We start from the raw sequence: 25,350 nt of genomic DNA, 5'->3' as shown, positions 1-25,350 counted from the left end.
TCATCTAAGCATATAAGAATAGTGTAGCAGTCCCCCCTTACCCATGGTTTTGCTTTCATAATTTCAATTGTTATCAGCTATAGTCTAAAAATATTTAGTGTTAAATTCTAGAAATAAACAGTCTTTAGTTTTCAATTGCATGCTGTTTTGAGTAGCATGATAGAATCCCTCCCACTATCTCTCACCCATTGTGAATCATTCCTATGTTCAGTGTATCCACACTGTACATGCTACCCACCCACTAGTCACTTAGTACTCACCTCAGATAATCAAATTAACTGATATGATATTGCAGTGCCTGTGTTTAACCCTGTTTTACTTAAGAATGGCCCCCAAATACAAAAGTAGTGATGCTGGCTATTTGGATATGCTAAAGAGAAATGTGCTTCTTTAAGGGAAAAGGAGATAGTTCTTGACTTAAGAAAAACAATTGTAGGCCGAGGTTGCTGAGGTCTACAGTAAGAATGAATCTTTGTATCCATGAAATTGTAAAAAAGATAAAAGAAATTTGTGCTAGTTTTGTTGTCATACCTCAAAAGGCATTAGATTTACAGGTGGAAAATATAAATAGAAAAAGGGATTTGAGTAATGTCAATGTTTTGCAGCAGAAAAGCATTGAGTTTATGTGGAGACTTCAGCAAGGGGTCCTCTGAAACAAGTTTCAAGTCATTTACTGCAAACGTGAGATGGCTACACAGATTCAGAAAAATATTTGAATTTAAAAAATGTAAAATTATGGGAAAGGCTCTATCTAATGATTTTAAAAAGCTACTACCAAATTTCTGACAGAGTTGGAAAAGTTGAACAGCAAATCTACAATTATGATGAAACAGGGTTCTTCTGAAGGAAAATGCCCAATAGAAACTCTATTCATAAAATGCAAAGAAGGCATCACGGCATGAGACATGGAAGTACAGATTAATTCTGGTAACAAAACTGCAAATTAGGCATGGTACTCAGAAGAATTCCTGTGCTCTCAAACACAAAAATTGTATTTTGAGAGCAAGAGAGACCATATTTTCCTAACTTTTGAATACTGCTGTAATTCATCTATTACTAGGCACTGTTAATCTCTTACTTTGTTCAATTTATAAATTTAACTTTATATCATAGGTATGCATGTATAGGAAGAAATATAATATATATAAGATTCAGTATTATCTGCAGTTGCAGGCATCCATTGGGGTTCTTGGAACACAACCCCTATGAATAAGTAGTGTATTAAAATTAGCCAAACATATAATAAATACTCTGTTGTTGAGATAAACATTTTTTATTTTGAAAAGTATATATAAGATCTGTCAAAAATCATATGGTCTATTAGCTGCTGTTAAGTTTATTTCATAACACCTGATTCCTGTGTTTGTTTGTATTATATAGTCAGAATCTATCCTTAGACATCTATCACTTGAGATATTCAACACTACCAACAATAGGGTTCATAGTGTATGTTACATTCAAGTACCTATATCCTCTATAGATATACTGTAGTTCACACTTAAATCAAGGATGTATCCTGTATTATGTAATTAACCTTAACTTCAGTGGTAGCTCCTAAAACACCTAGTGTGCATAAATTTTATAGCAATAAATTGTAGTTTTCTTCAGTTATACATTTCTTCAGAATACCATATGACTTTGTTAATTTCTAAATCTGAGCTTTGGTGTTTGCATGGTCTAAATCTCTAGCATGATTGTTTGTACTAACATCCTTTAGTATACATTTGAAATCACCTGTCTATCTGTGAAAATTTGTTACATTTTAAAAGTGGAGTTCATGAAACCATGTGCTTTAACCAGACCACCCTCAGAATTATGGGAAATATGTCTGAATTATAATGCCTTTCCCCATTTATCTTAGAATATATGATCATCCATCTCCCCCTGTAGACAGTTTTATCTATTATTCTGATATTGTGTTTCAGTTAGGACATGTAAGCACTAACCTTAGTTTTTAGAAATGTTTCTGATTTTTAGAGATAATTATATGAGTACCTTATTGTTTTGTTGGCCCCTCCTCAATCTCCCCCTGCCTTGAATGCAGGGACATTTAACCACTGAGCCACATCACCAGCCCTTTTTCTATTTTATTTTGAATAGGGACTTGCTACGTTGCTTAGGGCCTCAGCCTCCTGAGTCACTAGGATTATAGGCACTAGAGTTTTAAAATTTCACTGAAGTATACTTCAAGTTGTTAATGTAAATATTTTATAAATTTGGCTGAACTTCTTACAAGAATTCTTGGTCTTGACAGCTGACAGCAGCTAGGTGATCTCTCTTAATGGACAGCTATCTTTGAATTTTGTGGGTTGGGACACAGTTTGGAATTGGTGTTTTAACGCATGATAGAAAGGAGGGAAGGAAGGAGAACATGAGTCATCTTGTAAAGAATCTTAGTCTCTAGAGTTCACTGCATTTCTTAGTTTAAACCAATCTAAGTTTTGAACTCTTTATATGGCCTGATAATTTGAAGTTGAGAGAACTAATGTGAACTTCAAGTTTTGATTTCAACTTGCTTAGAGAATTCTAGATTCTCTAGAACCAGTATGTTTCAAGGGTTATCGTGAACAGGTTATGGCTGAAGGGGAAGAATGCTGCCTCTTGGTATTATTGAATGACAACCCCTGCCCTCTGCCCCAGCTAAGAACTCAAAGCATTGTTGAATAGCACTAAAATGAGTTGAAACAAGACTTGGGCCAGATGGTCAATATAGGGCTTTAAAAGAAAGGATAAAAGAGTAATCTCAGAGACACTTTCTTATGTTAAGGGACTGAGAAAATTAAGTCTGTCTGAAGCCAAGTGTAAATTATACCACCTTCTTTGGGAGTAAAAGCTGCTATATATAACAACAACAACAACAACAAAGGTAGTGTAGACAATCAAAGTTTAGGAATAAACCTTCAAGTGTATTATTCTAATGCTTAGTTCTTTCTTACTTTACTTTCAGGACCCTTTGCTCCTTTTTCTTCCCTGCTTCTCCAAAATCTATTTGAACAAATTTCGATGGATAATAATAGCAAAGGAAGGAAACTTGTAGAGCATAATTATAACATAAGATGCTCTTTGTCCAAGAATTACATTAGACATGCATGCTTTTGAAAACGTCCCTTTTTTAAAAAAAGAAAAGCTTATTAAGAAATAAAGATATGAATTTTTAAAAACCTGAGTTTAGTCTGCTTTCAGTAAAAATAAGGTACAGGTATCAAAATTAAGCAAACCACTTTTTCTTTCCTGTGTTTTGCTTATAAGCTTTACACATATTTAAAATAAACCCATGAAAAAACAGAAATAGTGTTTTGGGATTGGCTACATAGACCAATTACCACCAGCCTCCAAAACCCAACTGAGCTTAAATTTTGGAAATAAATTTGGCTAAGACTTCTTCCTCATTCTCTTATATAATGGTTTACATGAAATGATACTCACCTCTGCCAGAAACCCCAGGAATCCTATTCAGTGATTTATTTTTAATGGTCATGGAAGAATTAAAACAACAGAGGTGAGGATTAGGGTTAAAAAAAAAAAAGTCAGAAAAATACTAAATTCTCATTGTGTGGTTTCAGTGTAACAAATCTTTAAAAATACTTGGGCATACCACAATAATTAAAGGGCTTAAGAACATGAAATAAGGTACCTAGAAAATAAAAGCCCACAACTGAATAAGAATGAATTGTTTTATTTTTTAATTGGAATTTAATATAGGTTACCATGGTGAAAATATTTAGAAGTACTTAGCAGTAACAGTTTTGTGCAGCCCTAGAAATCTGAAACAACAATATAAATAGGCAGGACTCTTAAAGACTCATACTCACAGACAAGTTTAATGTGAGTGATTGCTAGAGGGGGAGTGTGTTTTCTTCAGAGCTATGCAAAGAAATTTTAATTGACTTGATTTTGGCAGTTAGAATCATACAACTTAGCTTTAATAACTCAAATTTTAAAATATTTGCTCATTGCTCTATATTATGACTGTTCAAGAAATACTATTTTTAAACACTAATCATTTTAGATAAACTATTAAAATACATTTATGGCCTCTATGAGTATGACTGTTTATTACATTTTACCTATAAAAGCTGAACTGTTTTATATACTCTTTATGGAAACAGTGCACAGTCATAAATTAAAAGATGCAACTGTTTTGGATATTTTACTGGTGGTCCTGTGTTTTCTTGCCAGCGGTGCAGCTGTTTCAGGTTTCTCAGGATAACATATAAAAAGTTGTATGCACACTACAAGTTTATGATGGAATTGCCAAGCCAGAGATGGTATGACTCAACTTTCCCAGAAGCAAGCTGTACAAAATGTGATTAATCAAAACAGTTAGCTGTACAGTGGTTTGAATCAGCTATGAAAACCAATCCTCATTTTGTAATAGTTGTCTTCTTAGAGTTGACAAACATTTTCTGGTGTGTGGCTTCTGCAATGAGTGAACAGCCATTGGAGCTAAGACTATGCTTTCCTTTTGAGGATCTGAGGAAAGAAAGCAACATCAGCTGGTGTGTAGTTAAAAATTAACTAGAAACTTGTGTCAGGAATGGAACATTTCATTTCCAATTTGCCTGTAAAAATATTACTCACTTCTTATTTGTATGGTGGTTATTAAGTTCCTTTTGAAGTCAGGTTGATTTTTTTTTAAAGTTTTTTGGGATGACTTAATATCTCATTTCTTATGCATAAGAAATCTTAACAGTTGACATTTTATTATATTCTGGAAGGTAATAAGCAGATAACTTTATAACCATATGGTAGATTTGGCGAATCCCTATTTAAGTCTAATATGATCTAAGGGCTTTGTCTAATATTTGACAGTAACTGCTTAATAATGGTAGTATTCAAAGTGTGATGCATCCTAGGAGAGTATGTAAGATGGGATGTGGGGAAATATCAAAACTTTTATCTAAATTTTTTGTCTCATCCTTTGAATTTTCTATATACATATTTTATAATATTTTAATATGAAGAGCACATTTTTTCAAAATAATTAAAATAATTTACTACAAAAATATGTGTATAAAGGTTACATATAACAGCATATAGTGATTTTCTAAAAATAAGTATACAAATTTTGGAGATGAATGTGCAGATATTTTGTCCTGCTATAAATATAGTACCAAAATAGTTTTAAATCATTGCTCAATAAATATTCCTTTCTCCCTTCCCCTTTCTTGTCTCACCCTTGGCAGAGTAGCAAAGAATTAACACATTAATTTGTGGCATTATGAATAAATTCTAGCCAATTTCAGAAGCTTAACCTGCATCTTATTTTGCCCACTTTTTCTATTTGGTCTCTTATGTTGCCATATACTTTTCACTCACACAAGCTTATTAAATATGGATACAAATAAAATACCAACTTATTATGTTAGAAATATAAGTTGCTCATGCATTAAGATTTTGACGCACAGGAAGTTTGAATGAATGAGTAGAAAATGTTCCAAAGTATTAAAATGTTCTGGTACCTGATTTATTCATTTGCTACACCCATAATTCTAAAATAGGTGAAGCTGCTTTACTTCCTGAGACCTGAAGAAACAATGTGGTTTCCTAACCAGACATTAAAGCAATGCTATAAATATTTGTTTTCCAGTAGTGTTCATAGTCATGTTAAATAGTTGTACCTCCAACTAGGATTGTCCTTTTTTTTTTAGGCCTGTTTTATCTATTTTCATCAAGGTAAAAAAGTTTTAATTGCTGAAAAGACTGCTTGTAGTTGAAGAAAAATTGTCTATTTTTTTTGAGGCTAAAAGTCTCTTCTGTACTTATTATTTGAGACATTATTTTGATCTCAGACTCAGTGTAAGAGTTAAAAAAAAATTCTTGAACATGTGATTTTTCTAAGATTTCCCTTCCTACAAAGAAGAAAATATACTTTTGAAATACATTATTTTGAAGGAACCAGTGTGTTCTCTCTCCCCTACCCCATTTTTTTAACATATTTAGGAGTTTGCGTTAAAGCATTTATGCAAAAATATTAGTACTATGGTAGTGTTCTGTTACTGTGTATTTATTGAGTATGCCAGAAAGAGAGCATTTGTTAGGTGTCCAAACAAAAGCCAACAAATAAGTCCTGAAAATTGTGAAGCAGTGAACATATTAATAGCAAGTATTATCTGAAACCTTCAGAAATGCTTTTAAATATTACTGTAATTTTCTTTGCTCTGTAATTAAGTTGTAGTGTAGACACTCCATATATACTGTGTTTCCTTTTGAAAGGTAATGATCCACTTATAAAAAGCCTGAACGTTTCGGTCTCAGAATTCCTCATTAAAATTGAAATCAGTTTTGCTCTTGCTTTGTAAAATGTTACCAATTTGTGTGTGCTTTTTATATCAGTGTTATACTTTGTTTTTTCCCCCTCTAGGTATTTAAGCCACGTCAGAGCTGCTTCTCCACAGGACCTTGCTGGAGGCTATACTTCTTCTCTTGCTTGTCACAGAGCGCTACAGGATGCATTCAGTGGGCTTTTCTGGCACCCCAGTTAACCTTTATTTCTCCATTTGTAAGATTTGGACCATGGAGTCGAACCAGGGGGCTAGAAAAAGTAAAGCTGACTTTGTAAAATTATAGCCATATGCAGCTGCATACCAGAACTATCACTAACAGCTGTGTTAAAGTATTTATAAAGAGAAAATTTCAGAACTAAGCTGAGAAATATAGGAAATACTTATCTGTGAAAAGATTTATTTTTTACTTATGTATTTTTTTTTCTGACAGGATTGAGGCATTGCTTCTCATCTGATGAGAGGAATAAATAATTCACCTATGTATGTTTAAGGTTGACAGACTTGTAAAATCTTTTAAAAAATAAAGCTAGACTTTATAGTACATTTTGTGGTTTTTCTTTTATTGCAGTGTTTTACTTGAACACATTTTAAAATGCCATTTTGATTACAACATTCAGTGTTAATATCCAAGTCTATTATTTCTTCTCATAAAATTTCTTTTTTTCTAATGTCTTCTTAATACCAGTCCAGACAAGTGGATATATTCCATTCTACCAGCAGGTTGTGGCAAGTAAAACCTGACCTGTGATAATGTTACTCCCTTAATATTAAGAATTCAGGGCCTGTTTTCAGCAGTGAAAAGTGAGGGAAACCTTGATCAAGGTGTTATGGTTCCCAGCTGTGAGGCATATGCAGGATAAACCAGAGCACAGCATTAACATTAACCTGCTTTAATGACAGATTCAAAGAAGTAAGTTACTAAAACTTATACTTAAACGGCACCTTTCACCTCCAATGTGAGCTCATTTTATGTCGAAATGTTAGAGACTAGAAAACATACATTTAAAATGAAATTTACCTATGTGTAAATTTAGGCTCTGATGTAGTTTTCCATTGATAACTTCAAAGGCTTTTATTATACCAAGGTTTTGCTTAGAGTTTGATTGTGAATAGGATGGACATTTGCAGTATCTCAGATACCTTGTATAAATCTGTTACATAGGCCACTGCATATGAACATAGCATCAAAGAAATTAAATGATTTCCTGCCATATCACTATCACAATAGAAGTCAATTATATGGGTCAAAAGTTATGGAAAACAAGACTTGTTATATTACGGTGGAATATTTGTGTGTCACAACACTGCCTTATATAGGGATTAATTTCAGGAGTACATTTTTATCTTAATTACACTTCTGTCTTTGATAAAATGAGAAAACCAAGGTATTAAATAAATTGACTAGGCCAAGATCATATGCACAAATTAATAGAAAGCCAGAATTAGAACAGGTTGGTTTGTTTTTAATATAAGTCCAATTCTAGCTATACCCTACCAGGGTGCTTGTCCTATTCCTTTTATCTATTAGGTATGACCAATGGAAGATTTATTTTTGATACTACAACCTATAAATCTGTTCAAAGAATAGTGAGAACATTGAACTCACAGTTTAGGCTTTGCTGCACTCAACTGCAAAAAAAAAAAAAAAAATCTATTTAAAGAGAATAAGCCAGACATAGTGGTCTGCACCTAATTCCAGCAACTCTGGAGTCTGAGGCAAAAGGATCACAGGTTCTAGGGTAGCCTTGGCAATTCAGCGAGACCCTGTCTCAAAATAAAAATTAAAAGGGGCTGGGAGTATAACTCAGTGATAGAACACCCCTGTGTAAAATCCCTACTGGCACAAAAAAAAAAAAAAAAAAAAAAAGAAAGAAATCATTCAAATAAAACATTGCAAAGGCTAATAAAAACATTTCAAAGGCTTTAAAGACTGATTTTGAGCCTGCCTTAGAAGTTAACTGACCTATTAAATGAAATGGAATGGTGAAAAGATAACCTAATGACAACAGAAATATTCTAAACTGATGGGCTTATCTCCTTCCCTTCCAATGATTTCCTCTCAAACACAAAAACTTTACAAATCTTTCAACTCTTTAATCCCCAGCCTTTTAGTATTTTGTAATACTACAGCAGAAATGATCAACAAAGTACTGTATTACATATTTTCCAGGCACTTTTCTCTCTGCTTTATGTATTACTTAATCCTTACAACAGTGCTAATATTTTCCCTATTTTAACAGACGAGGAAATGCAAGTTAAGTAACTTGCCAGAAGTTAATACAACATAAAAATAGCAGAGCTGGGATTTGAACCCAAGTGGTCAGGCTCCAGAGTCCATACTCTAGCGATAATTGTTAAACTGTCAAGTATATAAATAACAGCTCTGCTAAACCCAGGTCTGGGTAGTCAGACTTCGTAAGACTTCTAGGAAGGTTTAAAGAACAAGTATCTTGACCTTCTATGGGACATAAATGACGTGAACTAAATGATCTTGTTGATATCCTGAGAAGTTCTGAGAAAGTCATTATATTGAAATTATTTTGCTAACAACTACCTTCTTTTTAAGCAGATATTAAAAGAATGGAATACATAAATATTTCTTCTAAAAGCTTTTCTTAGAAGCTATCTTTTGGTGGTCCACAGGTGGTAAAAAAATAATTTTAAAAATCCAATTAAGGTGGCAAGAATCTGTTAAAAAGTTATCAAATTTTTAAAAATTGTATCCAATGAGTTTTCTAGCTGTTATTTTCTAGTGGTTTCATCAAGAATTTACTTGAGATCACATCTAAAAGTTTAAGGTGAGCCTAGATTTAAATAATGAAATAACACATTTATTTACCCATTCTAAGTGAAAAGGGTAAGAGTTAAAATACTAAATGAAGCATTTAAATATTGTTTTCTTTATAATTACAATATATTCTATCTAATTAAGGGTTGATATGAACATCATTTATACATGTACTTTCCAGCCTAACATCAGCATACAGTTCTTGGGTTGAGTTTCAAAACAGTTTTGAATTTCAGTGCATTTCGGCAAGAAAGAAGGGTTCTAATTCACTCCTGAAAGGGATACATGCTATGTGTTTCAACTACAGAACATTCTGGGAAAGATCAAACTGTGACAAGTGCTTTGTCTGGTGGTAGTAATGCATATTGTATTGTTTTCAGTTAGCTATAGATTTTTGTCATCTAATTCAGTGTTGAAATAATTCACACTCCACTGTGCTTTCAAAGCACAACATTCCAAGTCCACTTTTCTTGTCCTGATATAAGTATGTACCGATAATAAAAAAGCTTGTGGCTGGGCTGTATATATGGCATATATATGTATACATGGTTACTACATCCATGTCACTGTGATTTGTAGTATGGTAAGCAACAGTATGAAGATGTGTCACGGTAAGACTGTGGTGCAACTGTTCACTTTGCTGCTGTATTAAGAAAGTAGCTATAGACAGTATGAAAACATGAGTAGGGGATGTTCCAGTAAAACTTTATGTACGGGCTAGGGTTGTGGCTCAGTGGTAGAGTGCTCGCCTAGCACATGCAAGGCCCTGGGTTCGATCCTCAGCACCACATAAAAATAAAGAAATAAATAAAGGTATTATGTTAAACTACAACTAAAAAAGGTAAATATTAAAAAAAAAATTATGTACACTGAAACTCAAATTTCATGTTTTTCACATGTCACAAAATGCAACCATTTGAATCTCAGGTTGAAGGCCAGAAAGGTGGTGAACCAATACTACAAACAGGTGATGGGCCAGATTCAGCCTGTAGAATGTGGTTTGTGTGTCCCTGCTCTAAGTAATATCATATTTTGATGACTTTTTATAGTGATAACCAGTACTAAAGAAGTACTTACATAAAATAACTATACTCTTTCACTAAATATGACTAAAATGTGTTATTAGTACCTTCCTAGGTAGATAGCAATTACTCTATCTTCAAAAACGACTTCCTAAGACAGACAATATTTAAGTGTATTTAACGGATAAACAGATGTAATTTAGATTATAAAATAATTACATAGTATAATTTAGATAAAAATATAGTTAGTACATTTAGTTAAATTTTAATTTGGTGACAGTTTATAAAATAGCAGGGCCAAGTATAAGGGTTAAATAGTAAAGGATGCTACAATTTTATGAAATCACATAAGTTGTATTTCATTACATATAAGTCTAGTGGGCAGATGGGAAAAACATTTACAATTAAGTGCTTGAAGCAATTTGTGTGTTTCCTTCTGAAAAGACATTATCTGTCTTTTGCCGTTTAAGAGGTGGATCTTCACCATACTCTGTAATAAAAGCAGAAAACATATTTTAGATAAGATACTTAACAGTTGAAAGTACTATTAAAAAATACAGGCATTTTTTAAGAATTGTAATATGGCCAATTTAGATATGAAATAACATTCCTGTGGATTTATTACTTGAATGAAATAGAATTCTGTTTAATTGAACATTTGGAGAAACAAGTCAAAATTGAATGGCAAGGGGTGTGAACCAAAATAATGAACTAGAAGCAATTTCCAAATTTAACAGTGTATCCCAAAGAAAGCTACAAGGTATTATAGTTTCATTAAATTCTCCAGAAATTTCTCACCTAGATTTATGGTCTGGTTCTTGTAGAGTATAGAAGCAGGAATCTGAAAGGTGATGCAGAGCATTTCCTTGTTAGGGGCCACATTTCTTACTAGATGAACTGAACTGCATGCTTCCAAGGAAATGCCTAACACTGCTCCAGCTTGTTGCTGAACATCTTTAGCAGGATTAACATCTTTAGAAAAGCTGTAACAGTGTACTATGGGAAGGAGGTCACTGCTGCATGGCTGCCCATCTAAAAGTGATTTGAAAGCACAGAGAAACTCTATAGCCTTTGCTGGCAAATTCATGACAATGTGGACAGAGTGTTTTCTTTCTTTTGGCAGTGCTAGCTGCTGCATTAACTCTTCTCTGACTGGTCCTTGGAGAAAGTCTTTACCATCCAAGTTGAAGACTTTCACCTTTTGGTCTACTTTATTTAATTTACAATTGTGTAACAGCCATTTATGGGATTCAGGATTAAGATCATTGGCAAATACAGTGCAGTTTTTCTTTGCTGCTGGAACAGCAAAGGGCCCAACTCCAGCAAAAACATCAAATAGGACATCCCCAGGCTTTAGAAGTTCTGTGATACGGCTGTGTTCTGTGGAGAGACGAGGATTCCAATAGACTTTTGAAAAATCAAATTCATAGGTGTAGTTGTTTTCCCGAACCTGAAAAAGTCATATAATGTTTTTAGTCAATCTGCTTGGTCCTAAATTCCAGCCACTGATTTTGGAAAGGTATGCCTAGTCACATGAGCACACACACATTTAAATTTACTACTATTAGAGAAGTAACAGTGCATTTAAAGGCACTTTAATTAGAATTCTGGTGTTTATGCTATTCTTGGGGCCAGTTAATATCTTGAATTGGACTTTTTCATGAGGAAGGTCCTCAATGTCAAATAGTCATCTACCTCAATCCCAAAAGATCATGGAGTCATTTTCAGATCACATGAGGAAATTTTCAGAAAGGCCAACTAGCTGACTGGTTTAACTAGACTCTTATGTCAAAGATGGAGAGAAAAAACATCATTTAAAACAACACAACACACACATCTTTATAATAAGTAGCTAAACTAAACTATAGATAGCAATTCTGCATAGCAAACAAGCTTTCCTTTTTTTATAGTTTTCAGTTAGTAAAAGGGAGGCAATGGTAGCTGTGTCATTAAGTTTTGAGGTACTTTACTATTTTTAGACAGTTATTTGAACTTCGCAAATTTCATGTCTATAATCGAGAGCCAGTTTATAGAGTAATCATTCCCATATTGTTATTTCTTTTCCCAAATTTGAGTTTTCATGGATAAACTAAATACATACAGTGGTGCCGAGTCTTGAACAAAAGTAGTTTCTTTGGGGTCTATCACAGACATGTTTGAAGACAGAAAATAAAATTATAATCGTGGAATAAGACTCAGCCATTGTGTTAATACCCTTATTTTATTGAGGAAAAAAAATCAAAGACTAGAAAGTTCCTAACATATAAATCCAGTAAAATATCTCCACCTTTCCTGGACCTTAATTTCAAATTTGAACGTATTTTTGTTGCCCTTCCAACCTCATCAAACGTTCCAGAGTTGGAAATGTTTTTGCAAGTCTCTGCCAACTAAAAGTATCTCTTGGTGTAACCGGGAAGGTTTAAATATGTCTTTATCCTACAACTTGCTTTTTTTTTGTCAGTTAACCTGTCAATGGGCAATTTATTTTAACAATTACAGAGATAAAAAATATTTAATGATAGAGGTTTTATCTGTGAATATCATTCCATCAATAGTACATAAATGTACACAATCAACTTATTAATATTTGATGTTATAAATACTTTAAATCTTTTTTATCTATCTATTACAATTCTAAACATTATTCTTGATATACACCATACTAGAAAAAAACAAAAGATTTTGTACCTTGGTCAGCATGTTCTCTTCTCCAGATAGCACTTCCATTTGGAAATTTCGGTATGTATTGTCAATATTATTGATTTTATTTACTGCTGAGGTGATTCCTGGATTTTTGTCAATCATAACTTGGCCTAAAAGATGAAAAATTCATAATAAAAATTGCCTGCTGGTTGCAGAACAAAAGCTAGTGGAAATATTAAATGAATTGTCTTTTCCTCGGTTTAAAGATTTAAAACTATGATGTGTGTAATGTTGCATACAATTCTAAAAATTCAACAGATTACTAAAATTAATATCTGACAGTCTCTAATACAAAAAAATATATGGGTACTTTTTTTTTTTTTTTTCCATTTCTGAGGATTGAACCCAGCAGTGCTCACTTGGCTGTCTCCAGCCTTTTTTTATTTTTTTGAGACAAAGTCTTGCCAGATTGTTCAGGATGGTCTCATACTTTCCATCTTTTCTACCTCAACCACCCAAATAGCTGGGATTAAAGGCATAGGCCACCAGCACCTGGCTTATTTTTCCATGTTTTTATTAAATCTTCTCAAATGTACATCAAGTGAGCAAAAAAGGTAGACCATAAGGAATTGTAAAGAAAGGAAAGAAGAGATGCGAATACACTGGCAACAAATGGTCTCAGAAAACACCAGCAAAAACATCTGCCTGTCCCCACTGGCCTCAAACCAAATGTTTGTTTTACTGTGGGTTTGAAACCAGTGCCTCCACTTTGGAAATCTACGTCAGCAAAACAATGTTTCCAACAACAATGAGACTCTTTTAGAGTTATCTAAATAAAACATTATTTACTTCAATTGTAATATCACAGCAGAAAAGCTATAAAGTACATCAGAAATGGCATACTGATGCTTTTTAACTGAAGTCTGTTTTTTGTCAGTACTTCAAAAGTTTATCATCATCTATATATCTATCTGTACCTCATTGCATAAGGAAAGATAATTTGTTAGTAAAAAGTACTCAGTAACAGAAATATGCTCAAATACAATCAGAATTTGTCTTAATTTTCCCAATAATTAGATACCTGATTCTGAATAATATCTAACTCTAATCAATTGTTACTTTTATTCTATTCTGCTTCAGGTAACTGAACTCAATTTTCAAGTATTCAAGTTTATTTTAAATGACTAATGAAATTTTAAAAATAAAAAGTAATTCTTAAGTTCTATGATAAAAGGTTTAAAATTACTACTATATGGAAATATTTTCTTTTTAAATTTTGAGTGCCTCTTTATGAGACGTTAAAAGTAGAAATGAGATAGTAATGTTTGAGTTAGGGTAGACAATGACTATAGGAAATCCTATACTTGATATCAGTTACAATTATAAGGATCTGCTTAAGTATTTATTATGTTACCATTAGGCATTATCAATCCCTTTCATCAATTAAAAACAAAGGAAATGCCTAACAGCACAGTTCTAAAATTCTACCATGAAAAGTACTGTATACTACACCTTTTAAAGCTGAAAGTAATTCCCAGAAGTTCTGAAAATTACTCTTATTCTTAAGTAATCTGAAGAATGCATGGATATCAAATATTTCTATAAGGATAAGGATAATTTTGATTAGTCTTCTGTTTTTTATCCTAAAGAATCAAGGTCTCAAGTTTAAATCTGGAGCTACAGATACAGGACACACATAAACATTATTTCTAAAAAGCTAGGAACACTAAAAAAAAAAAAGTATGGTGAGTAACATATAGAAGAGGTTTAATTAGTTGAATCAATGAACACATAAAGTAAGCAATGTTGTACTTTTGACGATACAATACTCAAATTCATGAAACTTAGTACTGAATATTGTACCAAGGGCCTAATAGTCTTGTGCACCAAAAGGAAGAATTCTTTTCAAGATAGAACAAATTTTTCTGTATTGGTGTACATAAAAACCTGGACCAGCATGTAGAGACTGCTGACTCAGGAAAGGTTATTCCAAAATGGCCCTCAGAAGAAGATATGTGGCTGGAGATCTGGCTTAAAATTACAATGATAAACTGTTCTGCTTCTATAATCTGGCATTGCAAAAAAATTAAGAAATGAAAATAGAATTTGCCATTTGTTTTCTAGTACATGAACATCACTACAACTCACCTACCAATTAAATGCTTGAAAGGGAGCTGATGATCTCGAAGATTCAGGTGTGCAATATGTCCAACTCGGCTAAACCCTGAAATCACATCTTGACCTTTAGGAAGCACAGCTCTCAAGATTTCTTCTGACTTAAAGTTGTCATAAGTTAGTTCCAAACTATATTTAGAAATCTGTGGATTGACATTAAGTTGCTTTAAAGTACTGAGTTCTGCTTTCTCAAAGGAATCACAAGTAAACATTTTATAGGGATCCAACATAATTAGTCTACTTTCTTCATCTTCTGGATCTTCAATCACCCGCTTTATGCCTGGGCGCTGCAGTGCTACCCTTTTAAGGGATCGCATCAATCTGCTGACTATTTCTTTCCTCACTTTAAGCACTGGAATGGTGACTGTCTTTTTAAAAGCTGTTCTATCAAGTTTCATCATTCCTCGAACATCAGAAGGTGGTGAAAATAACTCAGAGTCTCTTTTATTTGCTTCTATTTCTGGCATGGTTGAGAATCTTTTTCTTTGACCCCAAAAGAAAATATCAGGCACTTTCCTAAGCTTTTGTGTCACTGTTATCCATGCTAGTGGGATCAGCAATTCTGATACAGTTGCATTACAGTTTTCCACTTTCAGAAGTCTTCTTGAGAATATAAATGGCCTCCATACAACTCTTTAAAAAAGAAAGAAAGAAAAAGAAAGAAAGCATCCATTTTAAAAATACCACAAAGCTACAAATGAACACATTCACAATGACTTTTGAGATAAAACTATTAGCTTCAAACAACCTAAATTCTCATAAATAAAACAATCTATGGGAGAAGTATACTATCTTTTCCAGAATATGACTTTTATAAATAGTAAAAAATGTGGACTTTCATCCCACATTATGCTACATCATTAGTGATCCATCTGCCTCCCTATACTCAATAATCCTTTGAATCTACAGAATGCATTTGGGATTGGAAGCCTGATGTTTGACTTAAAGTGTCATGTTTAGATGAAATGATTATTATATACGATATTACCAATAGCAATATAGTGCTACTGGATACACTTGTGGGTGCTTATTGTATCAGATGCTATATTATAAATATCGGGAGGTGTATAGGGTTGCATCCTCATTTTGTAAAAGACCTGCGTAAGCGAAGGCTCAGAAGTAAGTTAACTCACTCAAAGTCCTTTGCTGGTAAGTAGTCGAGCAAGGACTAAAACCAGGTAAGACTGACCTTAGTGCTTGTGTTCCTAATACAGTATATTGTTGTTTGTCTTCCGTGCTTTACTGCCACATGCCCTAACTTTAAACCAGAGTCTAGGGTATTTTGAGGACAAGGGGCTTTCCTGAATGTTTTAAACACTGTCGTTCACTTTGTTTCCTAAAATAGCAAACAAGTAATTGTAAGGGGAAAGGGCTCGGCACCAGAATCCTGTAAAGCGACAAAGTCAAACCTCACACTCAGGATTCAAATTGCGTCTAGCACTTTTACCCAGGTGGGTGATGCTTGGTAAATTTGAGTCCCGTTGTCCCATTTGTAAATGTGGCTAAAAGTTGGTATAAAACAGCATTTTAAGCAGATTGCTTATTACCCAGTACTCCAACCCAAGCTAAACCGGACGGCAGGGTGGCCTCGCAGCACTTCCACGCTCCAGCGGCCAAGGCGACGTGCCGCCCCAGGGCTGCACTATCAAGGGTCCCGCGGCTGCCACCTCACCAATTGCATCTTCCCAATTCCAGGGTCGCTCTGGCAGCTGGCTTGAAGACCAGACCCCTCTCACCTCATGCTCTGGTGCGGCTCGAAAATGGGTCGCAGATGGTTTGGCTAGCCTTCGATGACGTCATCACTCTTCGCCGCGGAGGGGCACCGTCATCAAATCACGACGACTGGCTCCTTTCTTCCTTGCCCTAGTGAGGTACCGGAACCCGGAAGGGTCGGGCCCGTAACTCCGCCTCTGGAGCGATTAACGCCTGGAGCGTAGAGCAAGAGTTGAGGCACGCGGATGGACCCGGTAGTCCACAAAGGAGTGGCATGGAAGCGTTTGGGGGGAGCATCAACGCTGAGCAGGGCTGGCTCGTCTCTTCCCAGCCATCTGAAGAGGTGGCGGCGGCCGAAGAGTTGAGCCCGTTGCTAAGCAACGTAAGTGGGCTCCGCTCTGGCGCCGGCGCTGACGCCTTGCAGCACCCCTTAAGTGCCTGCCAAATAAGAACTGGAAAAGACCGGGGAGGCGTGGGGAGAGGCATAAAGTTGGAGCCTTCCAGTGGGTCCCAAAGGCAGCAGCCGAGACTCAGATGAGATCCTCAGGCTTACGAGTGTGGCCGCAACCTCCCACATTCTAGGGAGAAAAGTTTAAGTTTTCTTTCTGTACCGGCTCAGGTGGAAGAGATGCAGCACTGAGTGGAGGGAGGTTGGGCACCCGACGGGATTGAGCCACCATCGCTGTTTGTTAGTGTCCTTGTTGCCTTCCAGTGTCCTCCACCAGTTTTGTGAGGTCTTTGCAAGAGTAATGAGATGTTTCTTTTCTTGACTTAGTTATTGGAGGGCTATGAACATCTCAATACGGAGATCTGTAGTGGTGAAGGAATGGAGGTTGCCTGGTAATAAGCACACATAACATTTCCCTTTTTTTATTTAGTTATTTTTGCCGTGCTAAATATATTGACTCATGGTCTTATGGCATGTGTTCTACCACTGAGCTGTGTCCACAGCCTGCACCTCCGCTTTTTAACTGAAGTTCTTGGAGAGTTTTGCTCCCAACTGCTATTTGGGGACAGGGTATTCTCAGGGATATACTTGCCAAAGAATCTTGAATTGTTTCTATTTATTATATTGCCACTGCAAGGTATTCCTAACCATTGTTCCAATTGGGAGAACTAAATACATTAAGTATAAAAATAAAGATTTGATTTTGTAGCCTTAGTAATAGGAAGAACAGCTGTGGACAGCACTTCCACAAGCTGACTCAGGGTTTCTTAAGGAATCACATGAGCTGAGTCCATGTTCCTCCTCTCAGTCCCCATCCCATTCCTATCTTGTAGTCACAAGATTAGTCATGTCTCTTCCTGAAGCCCACCTGGCCTCTGTACTGGGAGAGATGATTTTCCTAGGAAACCAGATTCCTGAAGCTGTATCTCTAGGAGGTGAGAAGGACACAAAAGAAAATCTGTTCTGATTAAGCAACTAGCATGTCCTGCAAAGCCTTCTTGTTTGTGGGAGATGATCTTCATAACCTCTTAGTGATTTACTGGGCAAAATTTGAACTTTACTCTCCAGATATTTAACACTATTAAATTTCTGTGCTTACAGGAACTTCACAGACAGGTATCCCCAGGAGTTTCCTTTGGTTTCTCAGTCTTTAATTTGATGAATGCCATCATGGGAAGTGGCATCCTTGGCTTAGCTTATGTTATGGCTAATACAGGTATCCTTGGATTTAGGTGAGTTTTTTTTTCTTTTAATTTCATTTTGATTGTACATTGAGAAGAAAAAAAGTTAGGTTCCAGCAGCTACAATTATACAATTTCTGTTAAAATTATTTCTGAGATTTTAGTGATTTTTTTGCTACCCTTTTTGCTAATCTGTAGCTTGGATGCTGTATGCAGTCATAAATTGCTTAATGAGGGGGATGTGTTTGAGGAATTTTTAGGCAATTTCATTGTTGTGTGAATATCACACAATACAAATGTAGATGGTACTACATACGTAGGCTGTATTTCATCTGTTATTCCTGTGCTATAAACCTGGATAGCACGTTACAATACTGAATACTATAGGCAATTATAACAGAATAGTATGTGTATCTCAACAAACATAGAAAAGATACAGTAAAAACAGTATAAAAATAATGCACCTGGGGTTGGAGATATAGCTCACTTGGTAGAGTGCTTCCCTCACATGCACAAGGCCCTGGGTTCAATCCCCAGCAGCAGCAGCAATATCATCATCATCATCATCATCATCATAATGCCCCTGTATAGGGCAAAAAACATGAATGGAACTTACAGGACTAAAAATTGCTCTGGGTGAGTCAGTGGTGATGAATATGAAGGCCTAGAACATTATTGTATACTGCTGTATGCTTTATAAACATTGTACTTTTAGGTTAAAATATATTTATAAAAAAAGTTTTTTCTCTTCAGTAATAAATAACCTTAGCTGATAGTAACATTTTTACTCTATAAACTTTTAAAAAAATTTAAACTTTTTGGCTCTTTTAGCCTAGGCTGTATTCCACCTGTTGTTCCTGTGCTATAAACCTGGATAGCATGTTACAATACTGAATAATATAGGCAAATAAGATAATAAGATAATAGTTGGCTTAAAACACAAACACTTGTATAGCTATGCAAAAAATATGTTTTTTCTTTATATCCTCATTCTATTAAGTTTTTTTCCTAAAATTTTTTTTGTTCTCCTATTTAATTTTTAGTTAAAAACTGAGATACAAACACCCAAATGAGCCTAGACCTACACAGGGTCAGGATAATCAGTATCATTATCTTCTACCTCCATATATTGTCCCTCCTAGAAGTCTCCAGGGGCAGTTTCACACATGGAGCTGTTGTCTCCTATGGTAACAATGCCCTTTTCAGGAATACCTCTGAAAGACATGTCTGAGGCTGTTTTTTATAGTTAAGTTTTATTCATGTAAGTAGGAATACACTGTAGATAACATTTATAGCATGGTAAAAGCATAAACCAGTACCACAGTCATTTATTACATTATCAAGTATTATATATTATACATAATAGTATATGCTACACTTTTGTATGACTGGAAGTGCAAGAGGTTTGTTTACCCCAGCATAACCATGAACTTGTGAATGCAATATGATAAAACAGCTATGATATCACAAGGTGATAGTAATATTTCACATTCATTATAATTTTATGGGACCACCATTCTATATGTAGTTCATCAACCCAGAATGTTGTTATGCAGTACATGTCTGTATCCAAAAGCATGGCAAATTTTTGTTAGCTCTGTTAATCAGCTTTTCATCACTGTGAAAATACCTGAGAAAACAAAGGAGGAAAGATTTATTTTGGCTTGTGATTTAAGAGATTTCAGTCCATGGTCTATTGGCTGCGCTGTTTCTGGGCCTTTGGTGAGGCAGTATCTCATGGTGGAAAGATGGTAGAGAGAAGCTGCTTACTTCACAGCAGTCAGGAAGCAGGGGGAGGAGCACCACGGGTATAAGATACTGTCCACAAGGGCATGTCCCTCAAAAATCCACTTACTTTAATAGGTTCCTCCTCCTGCAGTTTCCACCACCTCTCAATATCCCATTCAATTTTGACCATCAGTTGGATTAATCCATTGGTAAAGTTGGAGTCTTTATGATCCAATAACTTCTCAAAAGCCCCACTTCTCAACATTGCTGCATTGGGACTAAGCCTTCAATACATGATCCTTTGAGGGACATTTTAGGTCCAAACCATATCATTAGCTATGCAGCTTACTTATAAATAGCAATTTTTTTAGTGCAAATAAAACACATACTGTTTTCATTTCTCTTCATCTCCTCTCTTTCTCCTATTGTTAAGTAGTCTCATTTCACTTTCTGAAGCCAGGTATTCTATGCCTATTCCTTTGCATCTTTTAAGACTTAGCTCATAGGCCAATTAGCCCCAAATAGAAGGCTTTCTGGCCTTTCTGTGCTTTCCACAATACTTTGTGTATATTCATAATGTTATTATAATTTATTATAACAATTTGTTTGTTACTTTCCCACTAAACCCTGAAATCCTTTAGAACTAGACCTTATCTTTAGCATCTAGCTCCATGGCAAATTGAATGCATGAAATTCAAGTTTATTTTGTTTTACCGTTAAAAGTAGATTTACTTTACTGGAAAATTTAAAATACAAAGATTTGTTTGGGTATCTTTCTTTCTTTTATTCCAAAATTTTTGATAAACAAATCAACTTTTAAATATCCCATCTTGCTTTTGTTGTGGGATGTGTTCACAGACTTTCATAATTTTAACACAAAAATATATGTGACACTGTAGGCAAGTCATAATTATAGGACTTATTTTTTGGTTCGCTGTGAGAAATTATATTTTATATATCAAGGTCTAGCATAGATGTGGGCTCACTGAATCATATCATCTGTCCCTTTGGGTGATGTTAAACTGTTATTAACAAGTATTAAGTGAACCACAAAGATAGAATTTTTTTAACTATTGGAGTAACCCTGGGGATAGCTCTATAGCTAAAAGCTTATCCTACTATCTTTCTGAGAATAAGTAGTTGTTTCTTTTTATAATGCTGTTGAGAGGACTCCACTAATTACATTGTTTGCACAGTTTTCAAATTGCATCATTAGAAGTGTGTTTACTGAATTGTTTTGGTTTGATTTGGAGAATGAATGTGTTTTTAATAGATGCTAGGAAATATGGTCTCAATATTATAGATGAAGATATGGTAAGGAGGTCCACATCATTGGAATGGGAAGGAGGGTGAGAGGGAAGAGCAAAGACAGTGAGATTTCATAACTAAAATTTTGTTAGGCTTAGAATAGGACAAAACTAGTCACAAAAGGGAAGTATCAAAATCATTGAATGGCTGAACCAGCAGTCAGCAGACAAGAATGTAAAATAAGGAAGTTTTCTTTTTTTTTTTAATAAACCTTGTTTCTCATTTTTTTTTAATTTTAAAAGCAGTAGTTTTCATTTAAATAAAAATCTTGGTAAATAAAGAAGAGTAGAAAACTATCTTCTTAATTTCTACTATACTTCTATAACTCAGAGATAGTTCCTGTGAACATTTGAATGTAAAGAAATTTGCTTTTGTAATGAGATGCCATTAAGAAAGAGACACTTCTGGTGAGATTTGACTATGTGTTCCCTTATATTTTAGTTTATTGCTGCTGATGGTTGCTCTCCTGGGTTCTTACTCAGTTCATCTCCTGCTTAGTATGTGTATTCAGACAGGTGAGTAAAATTACCATGCTGGTTCATTTGATGAAGCAGTGCCCTGAGTTTGTGTTTACGTATAGGATTGGATATCTCAAATCTTAATTGCTAGAGCCAAGAGTGTAGGTTAGTAGTAGAATGTATGTTCAGCATGCAGGCCCTGGGTTCAGTCTCCAGCAGCTGCGTACACATGCACTCACACACACACACAGAATCTAATTTCCATTAATACATAGAGTGGTTGAAATGAAAAATTTCAAAAGCCAGGCTATATAGGCCAAGTCCTATGGGGAAATATCCAAGCACAGGACAGAAGAAGGAGACTAGCATTTTAACTGCTTTCCACCACAAAGCACAATGTTGTTTTCTGAGTTAGAGTAGACTAAAGGAGGCACCTAAGAGGTGTTCAAAGCATATGCTTACAGGGAAGCAACAATATTCATTATGATCTTATTTCTCCTTGGTTGATCATTTCCTTAAGGAGAACACCTTCTCAGATTTATAACTTCCTTCCCTGCCTTCTGTCTGTCTTCTAGACAGAGCTTGGAGTGGCAGAACTAGGATTTTAGGAGGCAAGGTCATAAAGCTTTGAATTTATTTTAATATGCTTGATATTTTTACTTACAAGTCTCGAATAAGGTAATTTTTCTTAATTGACAGAAGTATGTGCAATTAATACAATATATGTGTGTATATTTTTTTTCCGTTTGGAACTTTATTATGTATAAGTTATTTAAATTTGTAATAATAAAAATATATGAATTACACAACTACCTTTATAAGGTTTTCCTTTTGACATTAACACATATCCTATAGCCATTGTTCCTGGTCTGGTCTTTTATCTGTTCAGTCTCTTTTATCCTTGGATTAGATCAGTTTTGATGCCAAAATCAGGAGTTGAATTTCCACATTGGAGAGTTCACTTAGCTCTGTCTGGTTGTATAGCTTTCATACTTTTAGAAGCAGAATAGATACATAAATAGATTTTAAAAATAGGCTTTTTCTGGACCAGGCACGGTGGTACATGCCTGTAATCCTAGCAGCTTGGGATGCTAAGACAGGAGCATCACAAGTTCAAAGCCAGCCTCAGCAAAATTGAGGCACTAAGCAGCTCAGTGAGATCCTGTCTCTAAATAAAATACAAAATAGGACTGGAGATGTGGCTCAGTGGTTGAGTGCCCCTGAGTTCAATTCCTGGTACCCAACAACAACAACAAAAATTGGCTTATTCTGGACTTAAACAGGTGAAAGAAATCCAAAGATATTTTTGGAGAATTTTAAAACTCTTCAGAACATAGTTCTAAAACCATTGCTCAAGTTTGTTTTCCTAAAACTTGTCTATTCATCAGAAACACCTGTCAATCTTGTTTTTTTTTTTTTAATATATTTATTTATTTTTAGTTTTCGGTGGACACAACATCTTTGTATGTGGTGCTGAGGATCGAACCCGGGCCGCACACATGCCAGGCGAGCGTGCTACCGCTTGAGCCACATCCCCAGCCCTCAATCTTGTTTTATAAACAGATTTCTTAGCAAGCCCTCTGTGTGATTTTTAATGGAAAAACAACTAGGATTCATAGTTCATAAATGTAATATGTACCATTGCTTTAGTCATCTTGCCTACAGATGCATGTCTCTGCTCATAGGTGAATGTGTAGACAGATGAAAATGCTAGGAAACAATGCAAAGCAGAAAGTTGTTTATAACCACATCTCAAATAATAGTTTTAGATAAATATATTTGTATATCCTGCTGAATCTTAACTAAAATTTTAATTTTGAAATTTTGCTTATTTGTGTGAAAATTACTTTCACTGAATTGTGATAGTTTATTTAACATTGTAATAAGTTCTTTTGATGAATTCTATTAAAAAATTAATGCTCTGTGGCAATTGTTTTCTTTAACTAAAATGCTTTATTAAATTTAATTTGGGGAAGTAGTATTCAACTTAATGGAGCTATCTAAATAATGTTGATTTTTTTCCCTCTCCTTTTAGTTCATCTGTATTGAACTTTAAAATTCTAACACTGCCTCCTCTTCTTTTCTGTAACTCTTGGGCATATAAAGTGAAAACAGCTCTTTCTCTTTTTTCTTTTTCTTTGACTTTTGTAGCTTACTTGGGTCCGTGAACTAACTTTTTCATGGTTCTTCATATGTACTGAACTGATGCACGTGTCTTCCATTGATTGAATTCCTTCAGTCATTGTAATTCTCTGGAGGTAGGCTCCCTCTCCCTCCCCAATACATTGGCATAAGTCTAGAGAATTAATGTAGCTAATTTTTGCTATTGGTTTGTTGGACTGTCATAAACTAGTTACAATGTTTGTATTGGAATCATTATTCAGAAAAAGAGGTATTTTAAGTCTTTACAAAATAATTTCTTTGTCTGGAGGTAAAAAGTGAAGAGAAATATTTATCTTGATTAAAAACCAAAGTATTTCTTCACATGAAATTCTCTTGTTTTGGATTTTATATAGGATTGGGTCTAGCAGGACTTTTCTTGGGAGCTGAGGTAGCATATAAGGTATCTTATTCTCATTAGCCTTAGTTTGCTGTATGTAAAATGGCTCTGATAATACTTTCCTCTTGGGATTGTTCTGAAAATGAAATAAAATAACGTGTATAAAATTTCAAGTTCTTGATAAATGCTAGCTCCTATTACGTGTACTCACTGGATAAAATCTTGAAATATTGCAAAGTGTCGTGGACACTGCGATCTTAGAAACAGTTGGCTTATTGCCATTCCATGGGAACACATCTTGTGCTCTGGAATTAAACTTTCAGCTCCCTTCCTCTGGCCTCTACATCACTATTAGCAGAAGGGAATGAGAATTATAGAACTCTGTATGCTTCTGGCCCAAACCCTGCTCTAGTCCCTAAGCCTTCCCAAGCACTGTTATTACCATCCTATGCCTCAAGACCATTTGGATTAATAGTATCATAATATTTATCTCAAATATGTCAGTCACTTCAGTTATTCTTTATTTCCCAGACTCATCCATTACAGCTGTTGCCTGTTTTCTGACCTCATTTTCCTATAGTCTCCAACTCCTAAAACCCTTCCACTATGCTCCTGAACTCACAATCAGCAAAACCTGCATGTCCTTAATTCTTTTCTGAACATTCTCTTTCTTTTCTTAACCTAAGAAAATACTCAGCTCCTCTGAGGACACTGCATCATTGTTCACTCTTTCCTTCCATGTCCCTCATACCATTCGGAAGATTGGATGGGTGCCCTGGTTATATCTCATATCTACTTCTCAAGCATCTTCTTCCTCTTAAACCCCCAACTTTGAATCACATAAGTATATACCACCTACTCCTCTCCATGTTGTTATTGTCTGAACACTTCTATACCATCTCCTGTCATTTCAAGAATATTTTAGTTAAAAGCCAAAATATTAATCTCCTATTTCTTTTAGTTTCTTCAATATTGCCCCGTCATATTTTTAGATGATTTCTGTGTTCATGTAGCCAAATATTATAATATTTTTAGTTCTTGAATCTTTTCAATGATTATATCCTCAATCTACCTCAGCTATTTATTTCTTGGTCATATT

The 25,350-nt window shown here is 34.8% G+C and overlaps 3 protein-coding genes across 4 annotated transcripts in view; 2 read left to right on the top strand and 1 right to left on the bottom strand.

The window, feature by feature from the left end:
- The window catches only part of Mnat1 (MNAT1 component of CDK activating kinase), a 221,933-nt gene extending 215,103 nt beyond the window's left edge, over positions 1-6,830 (top strand). Inside the window, exon 8 of the mRNA XM_076850400.2 lies at positions 6,365-6,830. Coding sequence (XP_076706515.1) covers positions 6,365-6,485 — 121 coding nt within the window. The 3' untranslated portion in view covers positions 6,486-6,830. The remainder of the gene's footprint in view (positions 1-6,364) is intronic.
- Trmt5 (tRNA methyltransferase 5) lies at positions 6,639-16,736 on the bottom strand. Of its 2 annotated transcripts, none has more exons than XM_076850398.2 (5): positions 16,652-16,736; positions 14,893-15,548; positions 12,786-12,910; positions 10,896-11,547; positions 6,639-10,587 (listed from the first exon to the last, which is right to left on the bottom strand). In XM_076850398.2, the coding sequence occupies exons 1-5, from the start codon at positions 16,654-16,656 to the stop codon at positions 10,502-10,504; spliced, it is 1,524 nt and encodes a 507-aa protein (XP_076706513.2). In that variant the 5' UTR covers positions 16,657-16,736; the 3' UTR covers positions 6,639-10,501. The 2 variants fall into 2 exon arrangements, with proteins under 2 accessions (XP_076706513.2, XP_076706514.2); XM_076850399.2 differs by lacking the exon at positions 16,652-16,736 and adding an exon at positions 16,463-16,543.
- Positions 16,737-16,796: 60 nt separating this feature from the next.
- Slc38a6 (solute carrier family 38 member 6) overlaps positions 16,797-25,350 on the top strand; it is a 56,781-nt gene continuing 48,227 nt past the window's right edge. The window contains exons 1-3 of the mRNA XM_076850394.2: positions 16,797-17,010; positions 18,178-18,308; positions 21,735-21,808. Of these exons, the coding sequence (XP_076706509.2) occupies positions 16,903-17,010; positions 18,178-18,308; positions 21,735-21,808 (313 nt within the window). The 5' untranslated portion in view covers positions 16,797-16,902. The remainder of the gene's footprint in view (positions 17,011-18,177; positions 18,309-21,734; positions 21,809-25,350) is intronic.

This window comes from Callospermophilus lateralis, chromosome 3 (genome assembly GCF_048772815.1).
Source record: "Callospermophilus lateralis isolate mCalLat2 chromosome 3, mCalLat2.hap1, whole genome shotgun sequence".
Lineage (NCBI taxonomy): Eukaryota > Metazoa > Chordata > Mammalia > Rodentia > Sciuridae > Callospermophilus > Callospermophilus lateralis.
Note: the sequence above shows the minus strand (reverse complement) of the source record. Positions and strands in the feature narration are given on the sequence as shown.